The sequence below is a fragment of the Psammomys obesus genome, unplaced genomic scaffold, assembly GCF_907164565.1.
Source record: "Psammomys obesus unplaced genomic scaffold, mPsaObe1.curated_primary_1811, whole genome shotgun sequence".
Taxonomy (NCBI): Eukaryota; Metazoa; Chordata; class Mammalia; order Rodentia; family Muridae; genus Psammomys; species Psammomys obesus.
Window position 1 is genome coordinate 1,614,351 of NW_026596466.1, and position 16,914 is coordinate 1,631,264.

At 53.4% G+C, this 16,914-nt stretch overlaps 1 protein-coding gene across 1 annotated transcript; it reads left to right on the forward strand.

Annotated features, from left to right (window-relative positions):
• Nucleotides 1–1,064: 1,064 nt before the first annotated feature.
• On the forward strand, nt 1,065–13,474 carry Ints15 (integrator complex subunit 15). Its single transcript, XM_055598565.1, has 6 exons — nt 1,065–1,350; nt 1,842–2,063; nt 3,654–3,819; nt 7,108–7,632; nt 8,446–8,485; nt 12,701–13,474. Exons 1-6 carry the CDS (start codon nt 1,159–1,161, stop codon nt 12,900–12,902), a joined length of 1,347 nt encoding a protein of 448 aa, XP_055454540.1. The 5' UTR covers nt 1,065–1,158; the 3' UTR covers nt 12,903–13,474.
• Nucleotides 13,475–16,914: the final 3,440 nt, after the last annotated feature.

Consider the following 16,914-nt stretch of genomic DNA (forward strand, 5'->3'; position numbering starts at 1 on the left):
TGTGCTGGTTTCTGCTGTGTGAGTGAGAGTGGGCTGCTCCTGGGGAATCGGAAGGGAAGCAAGGCTTGCTGAGTTCCAGTATTTCCCAGGACCATGGCAGATTCCCCTCCTGTTTACGTTCTGCTAGAACTAGTAACATCTGAGGTCCTAGTGTTGGGCTGAGGGTGGGGGTCAAGAGATGGCCTGTTGTTTATTGTACTTGTGGACCACACTCAAGCCCTTTCTGCTCTGTTTAAAAACTCCAGTCTTCGATGGGCGGCAGTGGTGTGCCCTTTAATCCTAGCGCTCCGGAGACAGAGGCAAGTGAATCTTTGAGTTCGAGGCCATCCTGATCTACACAGGATGGCCAGTGCTACACTGAGAAACCCTGTTTCAAAAAACCAAAACCAAAACCAAACCCCAATCTTAACTACCAGCTAGTTCAGGGCAAAGTATAAATGATTGCCCATTGATTGTATAACAGTCCTGGAGTGGGAGTTGGGGTGTTGTAGGGTGGGAGAGTTTTCAGGAGCACGAAGAATGTGGGCTGGACCCTGTACTAGGATTCCCATAGTCCTTTTGGACTAAGCTAGAGCATAGCAGTTAAGAGGTGTCAGGACTCAGGGGAGAGATTGAAAATAGGGGCCCTGGAACAGAGGGTAGGAGTTGGGCGTTGAGTGTGGAGGTGCTTACCAGCATCACCTGCCCCCGCTCGCCCCCGGGGAACATGCCCTGGTTGGTGGGGAGCACGAGAACGCTTGAATATATGGTGCAGGCTCAGGACACTTCTGAGAAACTCTTGACAAGACGCGGGGCGGGGCCTCGTGCCCTCGTGCTTGCCCGTGCGGGCCTCACCGCCAGGGGGCGCCCACGAGAGCGCGCGGCCGCGTCCCGAGCTTGGCCCCTGCGGGCCGCCGTCGCCACTCCGGGATTCCGCCGCCGGTTCGGCCGAGCGGCGTCGGCTCCCGCGGCTCTGGGCGGCGCCGCGGTCGGACCCAGGGCGCCCGCTGGCCCGTGGCGGCGGCGGCGGCGGCGACGATGGTCCCCTGAGCGGGCCGGCGCCTGGTAGCGGCGGGCGGGCGGACGCCGCGGCCCTGCCCGCGTCGGGGCCCAGCCTGGTCGCGCCTCTTTGTCTCCGGGCGGAAGTGGGACGCGCGGCGGGGACGCGGCGGCCGCACCATGAGCGACATCCGCCACTCGCTGCTGCGGCGCGACGCGCTGAGCGCCGCCAAGGAGGTGCTGTACCACCTGGACATCTACTTCAGCAGTCAGCTGCAGAGCGCGCCGCTGCCCATCGTGGACAAGGGCCCCGTGGAGCTGCTGGAGGAGTTCGTGTTCCAGGTGCCCAAGGAGCGCGGCGCGCAGCCCAAGGTGCCCGCCCCGACCGTGCCCTCGCTCGGTGACAAGCGCCCGCCCCGAGGTCTCGCTCCCCCTGCAGTTCCCGCCCCTGCGGTCCAGCGGCGTTGCTCAGCCGCGTGCCCGTTTCGAAGGCTTCTGACAGTCGCCCGTCAGTGATCCAGGCGGTGACTTTGGGTGACTGGCTACTGGAGCCCTCTGGGATGTTGCCTAACTAGATGCACGGCTTTCTCTCGTGCTTACCCGTAGGGTTAAGCCCCTGAGGCTTAGGCTTCAGAAAGGTGAAAACGAACACTCTTGGAAAAAGATTCTGGGTTTGTTCTTAAGACGCTGTCTCACTGTGTACTATGTACCTCAGGCCAGCCTGGAACCCAAGATCTTCAAGCCTCAGCCTCCTGAGTGCTGGGATTTCAGGCATCCACTCCCCCAACCCTTTACTGTGGGAGCTAAGCGGCAGGTGCAGGCCCTCATCTCTCACAGCTTCTCTCCCGGGCTTGTTTTTACAGAGACTGAATTCGCTCCAGGAGCTCCAGCTTCTTGAAATCATGTGCAGTTATTTCCAGGAGCAAAGCAAGGACTCTGTGCGGCAGATCATTTTCTCGTCCCTTTTCAGCCCTCAAGGGAACAAAGCTGACGACAGCCGGATGAGCTTGTTGGGAAAGCTGGTGTCCATGGCCGTGGCTGTGTGTCGGATCCCCGTGTTGGAATGTGCGGCCTCCTGGCTCCAGGTAGGAAGCCAGCTCTAGAAAGATTTACTTCCCAGAGTCTCCATAGACAGGATTACAAGAGTTTGGATGTAACTGGATGTCTGTAGAAGTCTTTTACACACGCATGATGTCATCGATCATTGCTGTCCAGTCCAGTTTTGTTTTTTTTTTTTTTTAATAGAGAATAACAATTTTTTTGTTTGGTCGGGTTTTTTTGAAACAGGGATTTGGTATGTAGCCTCGGCTGTATTCAAACCTCATGATCCTTCTGTCTGAGCCTTTGAGGATTGTAGGCACTGTGGGCCTAGCTTGGGAATTAGAGCCTTTTCATGCACATTTATGTAGTAAATGGTTAGGGTTTGTTTGTTTTGTTTTGAAACTGTCTGATTATGTAGCCCTGACTGTCCTGGAACTCAAAATGTCGACTAGGCAGGCCTGGAACTCATGGAGGCCAACCTGCTTCTGCCTCCTGAGTGCTTGGGATAAAAGGAATGTGCCACCACAAACCAGCTTATTTAAAAACTTTTACTTATTATTATTATGCATGTACTTTGTGTGTGTGTGGTTGCCTGTGCCACAACAGATCCATAGAGGTCAGAGGACAACTTTTGTGAAGTCAGTTCACTCCTTTCACCTTTTTTTTTTTTTTTCCTGTTGTTGGAGACATAGTTTCTCTGTGTACCCTTGGCTGGCCTGGGACTCACTCTGTAGATGAGGCTGGCCTCAGAGATCTTCCTGCCTCTGCCTCCAAAGAGCTGGGATTAAAGGCGTATACCACAATGCCCACCTGACTAGATTACATTTTTTTAATAAAGAAAAAAAGGCCTTCAGAATAAATGAAAAATCTCTTTCTTGGGCAAAATGATTAGATTTTTAAAAACAGTATGCAGAGGAAAGAGAGATGGCTTAGTAGTTAAGAGCACATACTACTCATACAAAGGACCCGAATCCAGTTGCTAACACCTGGGTAGGGCAACTTACAACTGCCTGTAACTCCAGCTCCAGGGATCCATCACTCTTCTGACTCTCATGCACCTACTCACACAGATACACAGGTATGCTCACCATTAAAAAAAAAAAAAAAAAAAAAAGTTTAGCTTAGGTTAGCCAAAAACTCAAGATCCTTTTGCCTCAGGCTTCCTAGTGCTGAAATTAAGGCATGGACAACTATGTCCAGCTGTGACAAACATTTCATCATTCACAGACTTTTCCAAACCTCAAAGTGGCAGTAATGGTTAGTTTTGGTGTGTGCTGTCTTACAGAAATTGTCATTTCCTCAGCAGTGGTGATCTTACCAAAGCCACCTCTCCACAAAGACCTGCAGAAGGCTTATGTAAATACTCCACCCGTGTTGGAAGGCCTCACCTCTGCTGGCTAGTGTGGGGGCAGCGTGGGCTAGCAGGCCCAGTGGAGCTGTGCACACATGTGTGGGAGGTGGGCTGGCCCCATGGGCCTTACATGGCGGAGCCGTTGCTCTAATGGGTTCTGTTAGCAGACCTCCCCAGAACCCCAAGATGGCTCCATCCAGTCAGGTGGCCTTCACTGTGTATGTGCAGCTCTTACCTGCTAGCTCGGGACCCCTCAGTGACTTGGCCTGTGGCTTCTTCCCAGCGGACGCCTGTGGTCTACTGCGTGAGGCTGGCCAGGGCCCTTGTGGATGACTACTGCTGTTTGGTGCCAGGCTCTGTCCAGACGCTAAAGCAGATCTTCAGTGCCAGTCCCCGCTTCTGCTGCCAATTCATCACGTCCGTGACCGCGCTCTACGACCTGTCATCAGGTAGGTGCCGAGCGAGCGAGCAGGCTGTTCTGTCAGAGCGGCTTCTGGAGAGCGCCAGCTTTGTGTGTTTATCTTTGAGCAGTGCTGCGAGTGGAGCCGGGCCTGTGCGCATGCTGGGCAAGCTTCCTACCTGGAGCTGCACCCCATGCACCAGTGACGACACTGGCTTCTGTTCTGCTGTGTGTGTGTGTTCGTGCGTGTGCGCGCGCGCATGCATTGCAAGTGTGTGTCACGTGTGCGGTGCCCACAGCGGCCAGAAGAAGAGTCAGATCCCTCTGAGCTGGAGTTACGATTGTCCCATCGTGGGCACTGCACTCAGGTCCTAAAGGAAGTGACCTTCAGACCTTTGCGTTGGCTCTTTGTAATTTCAAAGTGGGCATCTTTGTTGTGGGCCTAAGCCTGAGGGTGTGTTGTCAAGCTCGTTTCCGTTTGCTGAAAGGGACCTCCTGTAATTCTTCCCAGTTGCTTGGGTCTTAAGGGTGGAAATCAGAGCGTGAAAAGCCAGAGGTTGAGGCTGATAGCTAGCTCCTTCTCCATAGACATATGACCTGCCTCCCCCCAGGAGTCATTTTTAATTATGTACGTGTGTGTGTGTGTGTGTGTGTGTGTGTGTGTGTGTGTGTGTGAAAGTACAGGTAAGTATGGTGCCCAAGAAGGCCAGAAGAGGGAGTCAGGTCCCTTGAAGCTGAAGTCATAGGCAGTTGTTAGCTGCCCAGTGTGGGAGCTGGAAACCAAACCCAACTCCTCTGGAAGAGCACCAAGTGCTCCGCCCGTACACTCACTCACTCATTCATTCATTCATTCATTCATTCATTCATTCATTCATTCATTCATTCATTCATATTTAAGGTTTCTTTTCTTTTTCCTCCTCCCCATCTTATTCTTTTTTCCCTCTTATTCTCCTTCCCCTTCACCTCTTCCTTCCCTCTTCCTCTTCTGTTTTCTTCTCCGATGTGTGGATGTTTTGCCTGTATGTATATCTGCCTCCCATGCATGCCTGGTGCCCATGGGTGTTAGATTCCCTAGGACTATAATTACAGACAGTTGTGAGCTACATGGGGGTGCTGGGAAATTGAACCCAGGTCTTCTGGAAGGACAGCTATGAAATACACGCCATAGAAGAGGCAGATGTGGAAGGGCGTGTCGTTTACCCTGTTCCCGAGAACCTGTCCATGGAGGAGGAATGGACAGCAAAGCCCAGGCTGTGGAGGCCTGAGCCCCTGCCCCAGTCAGTGTCCTCTGTGGCCCCTGCAGTGTGGCATGGCTTTGGCTCATTGTTTTCTCCTAATGAGACGGTGTGTGGAGTAAAGGTTTCCTCCCTCTGCCCTTGCTACCTGCCCTAAGGGTCGACAGGTCATGTCTTGTCCTGATCTGATAGCCAAGCCAGCAGTTGAGAGTCTTCGGGACCTTTTCCTTTTCCTGTTCTGTCCCAGCCTCCTTGGTTACATTTGTGTCTCCCTTTCCTTCTTACCCTTTTTATTGCGTTTAAACTTTGTTGCTGTCAGGCTGGAGAGGTGGCTCAGCAGTTTAACTTGATGAGTTAAAACTTAAAAGCACTTGCTGCTTTTACAGAGGACCCAGACTGGGTTGCATGCCTGCAGTGCACATGCATGCCAGCAACACAGGTTCCAGAGCACAGGTGGCCCCTGTGGTACTGGATAACTCAGTCACTACGCACAAATGTCACGTGCATGGCCGTGCATAGATGCACGCCTTCAGGTGTGCACAGGTGTGCACACGCTACCTTCTGGCCATGGCAGGTGCCTCCACTGGGGCCTGGGAGTGTGTGAGAAATGAAGGTGGCATTGCTCAGATAGGAAGCCCTTGGGGAATGGAGGCACAGAGGCAGGATTGCTACAGGGAGGTTGCAGACCCCGGCTGCTGCCTGCTGCCAGAGGGGCCAGTGTTTCCCCGAGGAGGGACAGCTCAGAGAGGACCACCTTCCAGAGGAAGGCAGGCTGGCAGCTGTGTTCCAGGAGAGGGAGCACATACCTGGCTTCCCAAGTGCTTCTGTGACATGCTTGAGCCAAGCATGGGAAGGCACTCTGGCTGAGAGTACACAGCCTCGGAAGGAGCTGGGCCACAGCCAGCCTGAGCACAGACCGTGCTGATCCCAGATTGGGCAGTGCAGCCTGGAGGCGTAAAAGCCGGCCTGCTGGGGTCAGGTATGAGCACACCACGTATTTTGTTTTTGTTTGTATTTTGAGACAGTTTCTCTGGCTCCATGGCTGTCAAGGAACTCATGTGTTAGACCAGGCTGGCCTTGAACTCATAGAGATCCACCTCTCTCTGCCTCCCGAGTACTGGGCTTAAAGATGTGCGCCACTACACCCATTTCCACCACTTGTTTCTAATGGGTCCTGAGTAAGTACTCAACAGCTTGAGCTGTTTTTTGGGGGAGCAGTCTGGGGAGGTGTGTGGATTAAGTGGGTTGATCTGTATAAAGGACCAAGACCAGCGTCTGGCACATAGTAGGCCCAGAGTTGGTGCTACCTTCTGCCCTTGTTAGAGCTGTTCAGGGGTCAAGCTGGCACTTAGATAAGGGTCTCAGCTTTGGGGCCAAGGTGGCCGCTGGGTGTGATAGACGCTGACAGGACTCCAGGTTACTCTCTAAAGACCGAGGCAGCCCTCACTGTACTGTGGAGGAGACATGGATATAGGGAAAAAAGCGACACCCAGAGAAGGGGTGAAGGATGAGTTTTGAGCGAGGTTGGTGAGATGCTCATTGTATAGAACAGCGGAGGGTTTGCAATCCCTTTGGTAAACCTCTATTCAAAACTGTTTACATTACAGTTCATAACAATTCATACATTCAATTCGTGAGAAAATTATAGTTCTGAAATGAAAGTGATTTTATGGTTGGGGGGGTCACCGCAACACTAGGAAGGTTGGAAACTACGGACGGAGAAGCGCATGCCACCCAGCCTGGCAATTTGAGTTCAATCCCTGTCATCCCCATAAGAGAAGGGACACACACACACACACACACACACACAAAATAACCAAGTATGTGGTGGTGTGGAAGTGATGGAGTTCAAGGCCATTGTTACTTACTGAGGTAGGGCTGTTTTGTTTGTTTGTTGAACCTCGACCTTTGCCATAGGGTCCTGGGCCCTGGGGACAGGACACTAATCCATGGACACTAATCCATGGAGCAGGTGTCAGAAAGGTGGGTGACTTGGGCAGTAGACATGGATGGAGGCTGTGAACACAGGGATTCATCACCCACTGTCCACTCCGCTCCCATCCCCAAGGCCAGAGCCCTCTTGACCGAACATCTCTTTGCAGATGACCTCATCCCACCTTTGGACTTGCTTGAAATGATTGTCGGCTGGATTTTCGAGGACCCGAGGTTGATTCTCATCACGTTTTTAAATACTCCCCTCGCCGCCAACCTGCCCATAGGATTTTTAGAGCTCACGCCCCTCATTGGGCTGATCCGCTGGTGCGTGAAGGCCCCTCTGGCTTACAAAAGGAGGAAGCCTTGCCTGTCCAACGGCCACGTCGGTCACAAGGTTGCCAAGGACTCGGGCACGGGCCCGGACAGAGACTCCCACCTGCTGTACTCGAAGCTGCACCTGAGCGTCCTGCAGGTCCTGATGACGCTGCAGCTGCATCTGACCGAGAAGAACCTGTACGGGCGCCTGGGCCTCATCCTCTTCGACCACATGGTCCCCCTCGTAGAGGACATCAACAGACTGGCCGATGAACTGAACCCCCTCAATGCCTCCCAGGAGATCGAGCTTGCCTTGGACCGCTTGGCCCAGGCCTTGCAGGTGGCCATGGCCTCGGGGGCCCTGCTGTGCACGAGAGGTGGGTGGGGACCGTGGCCCCATGGTGTTGGCAGAAAGGGCAGGGATCCTAGGCAGATAACACGGCTGCTCTCCTCCTTGTGACTGCAGGAGAGGTTGGTGGAAGGTCCAGGAATGTCCCCAGAGTTGCCTGCGTGGGCACTGCTGTGCTCTAGATAAGACATCTACATGCTACCTGGTTCTTTCGGCACGGGCGGCTCGCAGCTAGCGTATACAGAGCTTTTCCTCTGGAGGATTATGTTTTTGGATGGTGTGTTTGCGCACACGCACCTGTGGTGGAGCGTGCTTTGTAGCCTAGGCTAGCCTGAAACTCACCGAAGTTTTTCTGCCCTTGCACTTCAGCGGTGGGATGGATTATGGAGTGATCCACCATACCTGGATCAGTTTTCTGCCTGGTTCCCTCTTGCGGGGAGGGTGGGCAGTACTAGAGATTGAGCTAGGGCCTCGTGCCCTCGGGCATGCTAGGTGAGCTCTGTCGCTGAGCTACAGCCCAGCACTGCCTTTCTGCCTAACGGACTCTTGCCTGTGTGCCCAGCCGAGGGTTGCTAGTGAGGAGTTCCCATTTTACCCCGGGGGTTTGATTACTTCGTGAGAGCCCTGACTCTGGCTCTTCCCGGAAACTCAACAGATTGTCGGTAGGGCTACCCCGTTTCCAAGTGGCTTCTTGTGTTTCGGGTTTGTTTTAAAGTGAAAACTGCCGTCCAGGAGAACCCAGTTTCTAAGGAGCTGGGGGCTTCCTGTACCAGGCCGTGCTGCTGTTGAGAACCTCAGCACCCAGGTCTCCCAGACTAATCTCCTGTCTCCTTCATTTCAGATGACCTGAGAACTTTGTGCTCCCGGCTCCCCCATAACAAGTAGGTGTGCCTGCCTCTGACTGGGTTGGCTGGGACGGGGTAGGGGTGGTGGGTGGCAAAGCAGGACAGACTCCTTGGTTCCGAGAAAGCTGGTCTGCAGGGCCAGAGTTCCCCTGAGGAGCTTTCTGCAGGGTTAGATCAACTCTGGGAAGGGCACAGACTCAGTGCCGCCCCCTGGCTGGGGTGGGAGAGACCACGACGCACTCCCAGAGTCACCCGGGGCTGCTACAGCCGTGTGCCTCTGTTAGAGGAGTGCGAGATCATGGCTCGTGGGAGCTGCTGTCCCTGTCAGGACCTGGCCGGCTCACTTGTGTGAAGCCAGATCTGTATGTGCTGAGGATGGTGTGCCAGGTGTCCCACAAGTGCTCGGCTTCCCTCAGCAGGGACTTGGCTTCTGAGGGGTTTGCGGTGGCATTTTCTGTACGTGTCTCTGAGTCTCAGTTTCCCTCTGGGGTTGGCAGTAGCAGTGAGATGAAGGATGAAGTGCAGTTTGAAAATCTCAGCTGGGTGTGGCGCACGCCTGTGATCCCAACACTCAGGCAGAGGCAGGTGGATCTCTGTGCGTTTGAGGCCAACCTGGTCTACAAAGCAAGTCCAGGACAGGCAAGACCACACAGAAAAACCCTGTCTCAAAATCAAAAAAAAAAAAAAAAAAAAAGAAGGAAGGAAGGAAGAGAGAAAGAGAAAGAAAGAAAAAAAGAGAAAGGAGGGAAGGGAAAAAAAAGAAAATGTCATCTCCCCTGCCCCATGGGCCCTCCATAGTCAGTCATCATATGGGAAGTAAAGAGCAATGTTACACAGGTTCTCTTCACTTGTCTAAACGACCTGCCTCCTGCTTCGGGTCCCCTTTGCCTCTTCCCATGTTCCCAGCAGGGCGTTCTATGGGGACTGAGCGCAAACATGACAGTGTGGTCATGGTGTCTCGTGGGAACCCTTTCAGACCCTGAGCATCTCACTTCTGTGACTCTGTCCTTAGAAGTGACGCCAAAAGGTGGCCCTCATTCCAGGTGCAGGGGACTGGTCAGTGGCCATGAGACCTCAGGAGAGAAGGCTGCGTAGCTGCTCAAACAGTAACTGGCTGGGAGCTGGCCCAGGCAGCAGAAGCACTTGATGCATTAGGAGTTTACGTTCTCAGGACCCACGTTAAGAAGCCAGCGTGTAGCATGCAGGTTATCTGTCACTCCGAGCTCTCCCGCGGACAGAGGGGCGCTGTAGACAAGCATTCCCTCACAGCTCGCAGGCCAGCTAGCCTAGGGTCCAACGGAAAACAGAGACTCTGGCTCAGGCCAGCTGAGAGCTGACAGCTGAGGCTGTCCTCTGACCTCCATGTTTGCCATGGCACACGTGCCCACATTCACATCCATGAGTGCATGCAGGCATATGCACCATGTACTCCGACATGCATCGTAAGGTGGTCACAGTCCAACGCAGGCCTGTGAGCAGGGCCAGGCCTGCAGCAGTGGGGACGTGTGGGGAGCATTGCTCTTTCCTCTTTTTTGGGGCCTGTCACTGTTGCTGGGTCTCAGGGCTGGTGCTGGCAGGCAGCGTGGATAAGGAGCTTGGCAGCTTCGCTGCACTGGCTGTCACAGCCACCCAGTGCCTGGTTCCTGCCTCTGCCAGGCTAGTGAGTCTGTGCAGGAGCTAGCAGGCCAATGGTCAGCTGAGTGCTGCTTCATGCAAGTTGAGGGAGGGTGGTCTGGGCCGTGGTGGGCTCCTATCACCCCGTGCTGTACTCTGGAGGTCTGTGGGGGAGCGGACAGAGTGTCTGCCTCAGCAGTGAGGTGGAGGAGGCTGTAGCAGGACTTCGCCACCTGCGATGACTGAGTGGGTCAGGGGCCCACTCTTCTGCCTCCAAGACAATTGAATTTCACTTGGCATTCTGTGGATTCTGACGGCCTGGTTTGTCTCCCTCTAGAAATGGGAAGTATCTTGCAGGGTGTGTCAGCTTGGCCTCTCTAGTGTGCTCTAGGCTGATCAGCTTGTTCATTTTTGTTTTTGTTTTTGAGGCCATTTATCCCACATAGGCCAGGCTGGCCTTGAATTCACCTGGCTTGTAAATGTTTAAATTGAGCTTCTTGCCCAGAGGTCTTTTGGTTTTGTTTTTTGTTTTGTTTTTTTTTTTTGTTGTTGTTGTTGTTGTTTTGTTTTTTTCTAGACAGGGTTTTTCTGTGTAGTTCTGGCTGTCCTGGAACTTGCCCTGTAGGCCAAGCTGGCCTCAAGCTCAGAGATCCATGTGCCTTTGCCTCCTAAGTGCTGGGATTAAAGGCAGACACCACCACCTAGCTGCCCAGAGTTATTTTAACAAGAATGAAAAGTCCTTAGAGGGGCTGGAGCACATGTTTGCTCTTGCAGGGACCTGATTTGGGTTCTCAGCACTCACTGGCAGCTCACAACCATCTCTAATGCCATTTCCAGGGGATCTGACCCCATGCTCTCCTTGGGCCTCCTTTGCACTGAACGCATGTGGCATACAGACATACATGCAAGCCAAACAGCACACATAAAATAAATCTGTGTGGGGTTTTTGTTTTTCGAAAGGTCTTAGAGGAACTTTGGCCCCCTAGCTATGCTGGTTCTCCTCATGCCCCTCGTGCGCTGCCTGAGGCCTCCTGTGGCCTCTGTGTCCCTGTGCTACAGGAGGGTCTGTGAGTGCTGGGGTTAAAGGCGTGTGCCACCATGCCTGTACCTAAGCTTTTCTTTACCTGAAACTTGTTCTATACCAGGCTGGCCTTGAACTCAGATCTGCCTCCTCTGTCTCCTGGGATTAAAGGCATGTCTGTTCGAGCCAGAGTAGCCATGTTGTTGGAATAAAATTCCTCTGCAGCCTGTGGACAACCTGCAGGGAGGTACAGCATGGTGGAATTAGGGGCCAGGCAGGTGAGAGGGCCCAAGTTGGAACTGGAAGGCTGGATTTGGTGATGAGAGAGGCCAGCATGAACTCCAGGAACACAGCCAGGCTGAGGTTCAGTATGTCTGGAGAGGAGTGAGCAGAGATCTTGTGTCTGCGGTAGAGACTGAAGCGGGGAGGCTGGAGTCGACCTGTATCCTCAGCGTGGAAAGCTGGGCTGATGGCTGACTGAGTTAGGGAAGGCAGATGTGCCAAAAGTTAGAGCAGGGAAGTTCTGATCATGCTGACAGCCGGGAAGGAGCTAGGGTCTCAAAGTAGCACTGAACTCAGGGTGGGGAGTCCCAGAAGGTAGAGGTTTTAGAAAGGCGGGGAAGAAGAGGTACTGGTGAGTTTCACAGTAGTCTCATGGTCGTGGCATGGAGGGCCCTTGGGGCTTGGGAGTGGGCTCCTCAGCTTATCAGGGCCTGAGATCCACTGGACTCTGGATCTCAGGGTCATTTGAAGAGCCACCAGTGTGGGCTTGGGTATGGCATGCAGTCAAAACTCAGTTAGAATTGACACTTCCCTGGTGGCTGTATGGCTGTCCTGAGACATGAGTGGGCATTGGCCTGGGCTGGCGTGGAAGCTGTCTCGGTTAGTGTTACTGTTTCCATGACAGAACACTGTAACTAAAGCAGCCTGGGGAGGAAAGGGTTTGACTTAACTTCCACGTCAGGACAGGAATTCAAGCAGGGCAGGAACCTGGTGCAGAGGCCATGGTGGGTGCTGCTGACTGCCTTGCTCCTCATAGCCTGCTCAGCCTGCTTTCTTATAGAACCCAGGACCACCAGCCCAGGATGGCCCCACCGCAGTGGCCTGGGCGGATAGCCTGCAGCTGGATATCATGGATGCATTTTCTCAATTGAGGTTTCCTCCTTTCAGATAACTCTAGCTTGTGTCAACTTGACATAAAATGAGCCAGCCCAGAGGCCAACACCTGAGCCTCAAGTTCCAAGGGCTGAGGGGTATGGGTGCCACATGGAGAGTTTCATGTGGTCCACGATTCCAAGTGAAGCACGCCTCCCCCGCCGCCACCATCCTTGGTGGGTTGTAGCTCTATCCCTGCAGGGCCTTGTCTCAGCCCTAGATTCCACTAACCGAGTCACTCCCTTCCCTTTCCCCAGTCTCCTGGCTCCACGTTCACCTGCCGGGAGCCCCTCACCCGTGAGGTGTTGAAGCACCAGGTGCAGAGAGCAGAGCAGCTTCCGCAGTGCCGGGGTGACAGGCATGTGCTGTCGGGCTTGTACCATTTGGGAGACCAGGCCAGAGGCCCAAGTGGTAAGGCTGGCTTGAGGCCTCCGTCCTAATCTCTCTCCTTGTGTTTGCAGCCTGCTCCAGCTGGTGATCTCGGGCCCAGTGCAGCAGCCGCCACACACCGCCCTACCCCCTGGGTTCTACCCGCACATCCACACTCCCCCGCTCGCCTATGGGGCTGTGCCAGCCCACCCAGCTGCCCACCCGGCCCTGCCTACACACCCAGGGCACACCTTCATCTCAGGCGTGACCTTTCCATTCAGGCCCATCCGCTAGGCTGGCCCTTCCGAGCCGCCAAGCGGCTGTGTGCCTTGCACCTGGGCCAAGGAAGCCTTCAGAAAGAGGGGTGCTGGCCCCGTGGTGAGGATCCCTGGAGGCAGCCCTCCAGCCGGCAGAACCATCTTGGTACTGATGTCCCAAGTTGCTGTTGCCCGGGTGCCTCCTACCTGGTCATGTTAAATATCCAGATTGGATGGATGAAAGGGAGTGCGCTCGGCCCCTGCGGACAGCGCCTCGGGTGTTTTTAAACACGCCAGTCCCAGAGTGACAGTCACTCGAGCACACACGGGCTCCGCCCGCCGCCAGGGAACACTGGCGGGCAGGCCGGCCCGAGGGCCCATTTGCCCTGCCTCAGGAGTGTGCTGAGTCTCTGCCACCAGCACAGGTTTGTGCAGCTCCGTGAGCTCAGAGTGCGGAGGGCGAGACCCGCGCTTGTCCGAAGCACTGGGCACTGCTCAGGGACACCTGTCGGGATTCCCCGTCACTTGGAAAGGATCTTCTGTGTTTTCTTGAGGGGTATCTCTAAATTTTCCTTTCATGTGTTCAAAATAAATTTTTTCTAAACAGTTTTATAGGCATTATGGAATTTTCATTTTGCGGTGCTGAGATTCAAATTCATGGCGTTGCACATACTTCCAAGGTGGTTTTTCAGTGAGTTTCGCCCCCAGCCCTATAGAATATATATATTTAATTACTTTTTTGGGGGGGTGAGACAGGGTTTTTCTGTGTAGCCGTGGCTGTTCTGGACCACGGGTTGTAGAGCAGGCTGGCCTCACACTCACAGAGATCCCCTGCCTCTGCCTCCCTGAGCATTGGGATCACAGGCGTGCGCCACTTTAACAATTAACTCAAGTTTTAAGAAGTTGGTGTGTTGTGGATGTTGTGTGCATGTGTGTCTGCCCGATGGTTGTGAGCCTTCCTTCGTCACTCTCCACTTTGTCCTCTTGAGAGCTGGCCTCAGCCTGAGCCCGAGGCTTGCTGATTGGTTTTATTTTTGTGTGCACACGCGCACAGGGATGCTACCGTGTACGCTTGCAGGTCAGCTTGCAGAGTGGACTCAGGACGGCACTGATGGCTGCAAGCACCTCGGGTTACTGTTTTCAGCTTCAGCAACCCTGTCACCACCCCCAACAGACTAGGTCACAGGCGCACATGTGTTCATGCTGAGCCGTCACACGGGGATCTAGCCCAGGTCCTCATGCTTTGGCAGGAGCATCCAGCTGAGCCGTTCCCCAGCCCCTTGCTGACCAAAATTCAGATTCAGCGTTTCCACCTGAATGCCCACACTGCTTCCGACCTGTGCTCGGTTGGCTCTCGGGTACCGGGTATGGCCCTCGGGGATCCCCCTAGTCCACAGCTGAAGGGTTAGGCTTGCATTCTCACTACTTTAAGGTAGGGATGCTCATGTCCCTGTCCTGTTAGAAGTGACAGGTGTCAAGAACAAACAGCAAAGCATGAGAGCCCGGGATTACCTTGTAGAGAAGAAATGAAACGGAATCTCAGAGACTGAGAACTGGAAGATTGCACCAAACCAAACAGCTTAGAAAGCTCTGTGTGTGTGTTTTGCATGTTTGTGTGTACATGTGGGTCTGTTTTAAATCTGAAGTTTAAGGTGCATCCAATGTCAGGATGCACTCAAACTGAGGTAGTAGCAGGAAAGGCCATACTTGGTTGGCAGGGAGCTGCTTTCTTAGGCGTGGCCAGTCTTTGCTACTTCGTAGGAGAGAAAGTAGAGGGGGGAGAGAGAGCTAAAGATCTTTGAATCTAATTTTCCTTCTTGTTTCTTTTTTGAGTAAGAACTGCAGCCAGCCTGCCTGAATGACCAACAACCGCCAGCCCCACCCATCGGGACACTAGCATTTATATACCCTCTGAAAAATCCCCAGAATTCCAAGCGTCACACAATCGCAGAAACCATCTGCAGCTGGCAAAACCACGCCTCTGCCAGAGCACAAGGCAAACCATAGTCAGCTGCTGTGGACTGTCTGAAGCAGCCCCACATCCCCACACCTGGGATTAAAACAAAAACATAGTCTTAAAATATTTCTGTGTTATTTAAAGAAACCAAAATTTCAAAATCGTCACTACAGTTAGGGACAAGAGCTCAGTATTTCCCTGATCCGCAGAGTGTGAGCCACGGGTGAGTAGAGGAGCCCCTCCTTCTGCATGACGCCCTCCGGAAATTTTCACATTGCCTTAAAGAAGTGAGCACGGAGGGCTGGAGACGAGGGGCAGCGGGTAAAGTGCTCCTCAGACAAGCGTGGGATCTGACTCTGTTCCCCAAAGCCCACTTAGAAAACGCCGGGCAAGTGATTGTACTCCCAGTGCGAGGCAGGCGGCAGTGGGGGACCTCCGGGCACAGTGGCTGCCAGCCTAGCCAACCCCAGGAACTCCAGGTCAAAAGTAACCCCGAGCCAGGAACAGCTCGTCCTCTGGCCCCCACACGCACGCACCCGTGTCTGCCCACACCTGTACGTGCACACGAAAGCGGCATGTCGGGGCACACTTGTAATCCCATCGCCTGGGTGGTGGTGGCAGGCGGTCCAGAAGCTGAAAATCATCCTTGGCTACATAGTGAGTTAAGGCCAGCCTGGGCTACATGAGACCCTGCCTCAGACAAAGCAAACAATAGGTTTGGCTCTGTTGTCTCCTTTTAAAGGTCTTTCATAGTTTCGTAAATCTGTAGACACCAGACTGAAGGATGCTGTCTGGGATGCATCCTTGCAGCTGAGGAGATGAGCCCTGGGCTAGTCTGGGAACTTTCTTTGGTGTATGCCATTTCAGAAAGACCCATCCGTTCCGGTGTAATTTCAAAGTTCAGTTACTCTCTGAGCAGCAAAGTCTCTACCAAACACTTTGAGCATCTAGACTCAGCCAGTCAGTGGCGCACGCCTGTAATCCTAGCAATCAGGGAGGCAGAGGCAGGTGGATCGCTGAGCGTTCAAGGCCAGCCTGGTCTACAAAGTGACCAAGATAGTCCAAGACAGCCAGGGCTACACAGAGAAGAGAGAGAGGGCTCTTGGGAGTTTTTGGTTGTTGTGTGTATGCATATGTGTGTGCATGAGTGTCTGTGTGTGTCTGTGTACTTGAGCGCGAGTACCCATAGAGGCTAGAGGAGGACATTGGATCCCCTGGAGCTGGAGTTACGGATGACTGTGAGCAGCTCAACATGGGTGCTGGGATCCGAACTCAGGCCCCTTGGAAGAGCAGAGGCACTGTTAACTGGTTCTCCAGCCCCATTTGGTATTGGTTTGTTTGACTGGTTGTTGTTGTTTTCAAGCGAAGGTCTGGCAGTGGAAGTTTTGGTTTCTTTGTAAACTCAGTTATGTTATATAAACACGTTTTGTTTTGTTATTCCCAAGCATGGGATTTGAGTTTGGGCTATAGTTTGTCCACGGCTGATAACCGTGTCGTTCGGAGCAAGGCCTTTGCCAGCTGGTAACGGCCTGCCCCATGCTGCAGGGAGAAAGGCGTGGTTGAGGGCTCTCAAGATACAAATACAAGAGCCCGGAAAGAAGAGGTGTGGTGTTCAGTGGCGGCATGTGGTGGGTGGCAGTTTGGGGAGACCAGAGATGGACCTGTGGCAGCTTGGAGCGGATAGACGGAGAGAAGTGCTTCATGGTGCAGCGGCGTGGAGGAGACCTTGCTGCTTTTGCTGTTGACAGAGAATTGCTATAGCTGTAAAAGAACCCATCAGCTGGGAGAAGTCAAGGGGTCTATAGCCCCTCTCCCCACAAACCTCTCCCCTACCTAGGGTTAAAGAGTTGGTTAATGGGAGGTAGAGGCCTGAACTCCCCAAATAAAATAGAGTTTAAAAAAAGGAGGCCTACAGGGTCTTGTGTAGCCCAGCCTCACCCTGAACTCGGTATAATCAAGAAAGACCTTGAACGTTTTAAAAATTTATTTTTACATGTATATGTTTGTGAATGCCTATCTTCCACCGTGTGTGTGTGTGTGTATGTGTAGATCAGAGAACAACTTGTGGGCATTGATTTTCCCATCAAATGAG

What these genes read in the sequence shown, in the direction of transcription:
- Ints15 (XM_055598565.1), top strand. Translation starts at nt 1,159, where the DNA reads ATGAGCGACATCCGCCACTCGCTGCTGCGGCGCGACGCGCTGAGCGCC. An exon ending in GCTCTACGACCTGTCATCAG is followed by an intron (nt 3,820 to 7,107) that starts GTAGGTGCCGAG and finishes ATCTCTTTGCAG; the next exon opens with ATGACCTCATCCCACCTTTG. An exon ending in GGCCCTGCTGTGCACGAGAG is followed by an intron (nt 7,633 to 8,445) that starts GTGGGTGGGGAC and finishes CCTTCATTTCAG; the next exon opens with ATGACCTGAGAACTTTGTGC.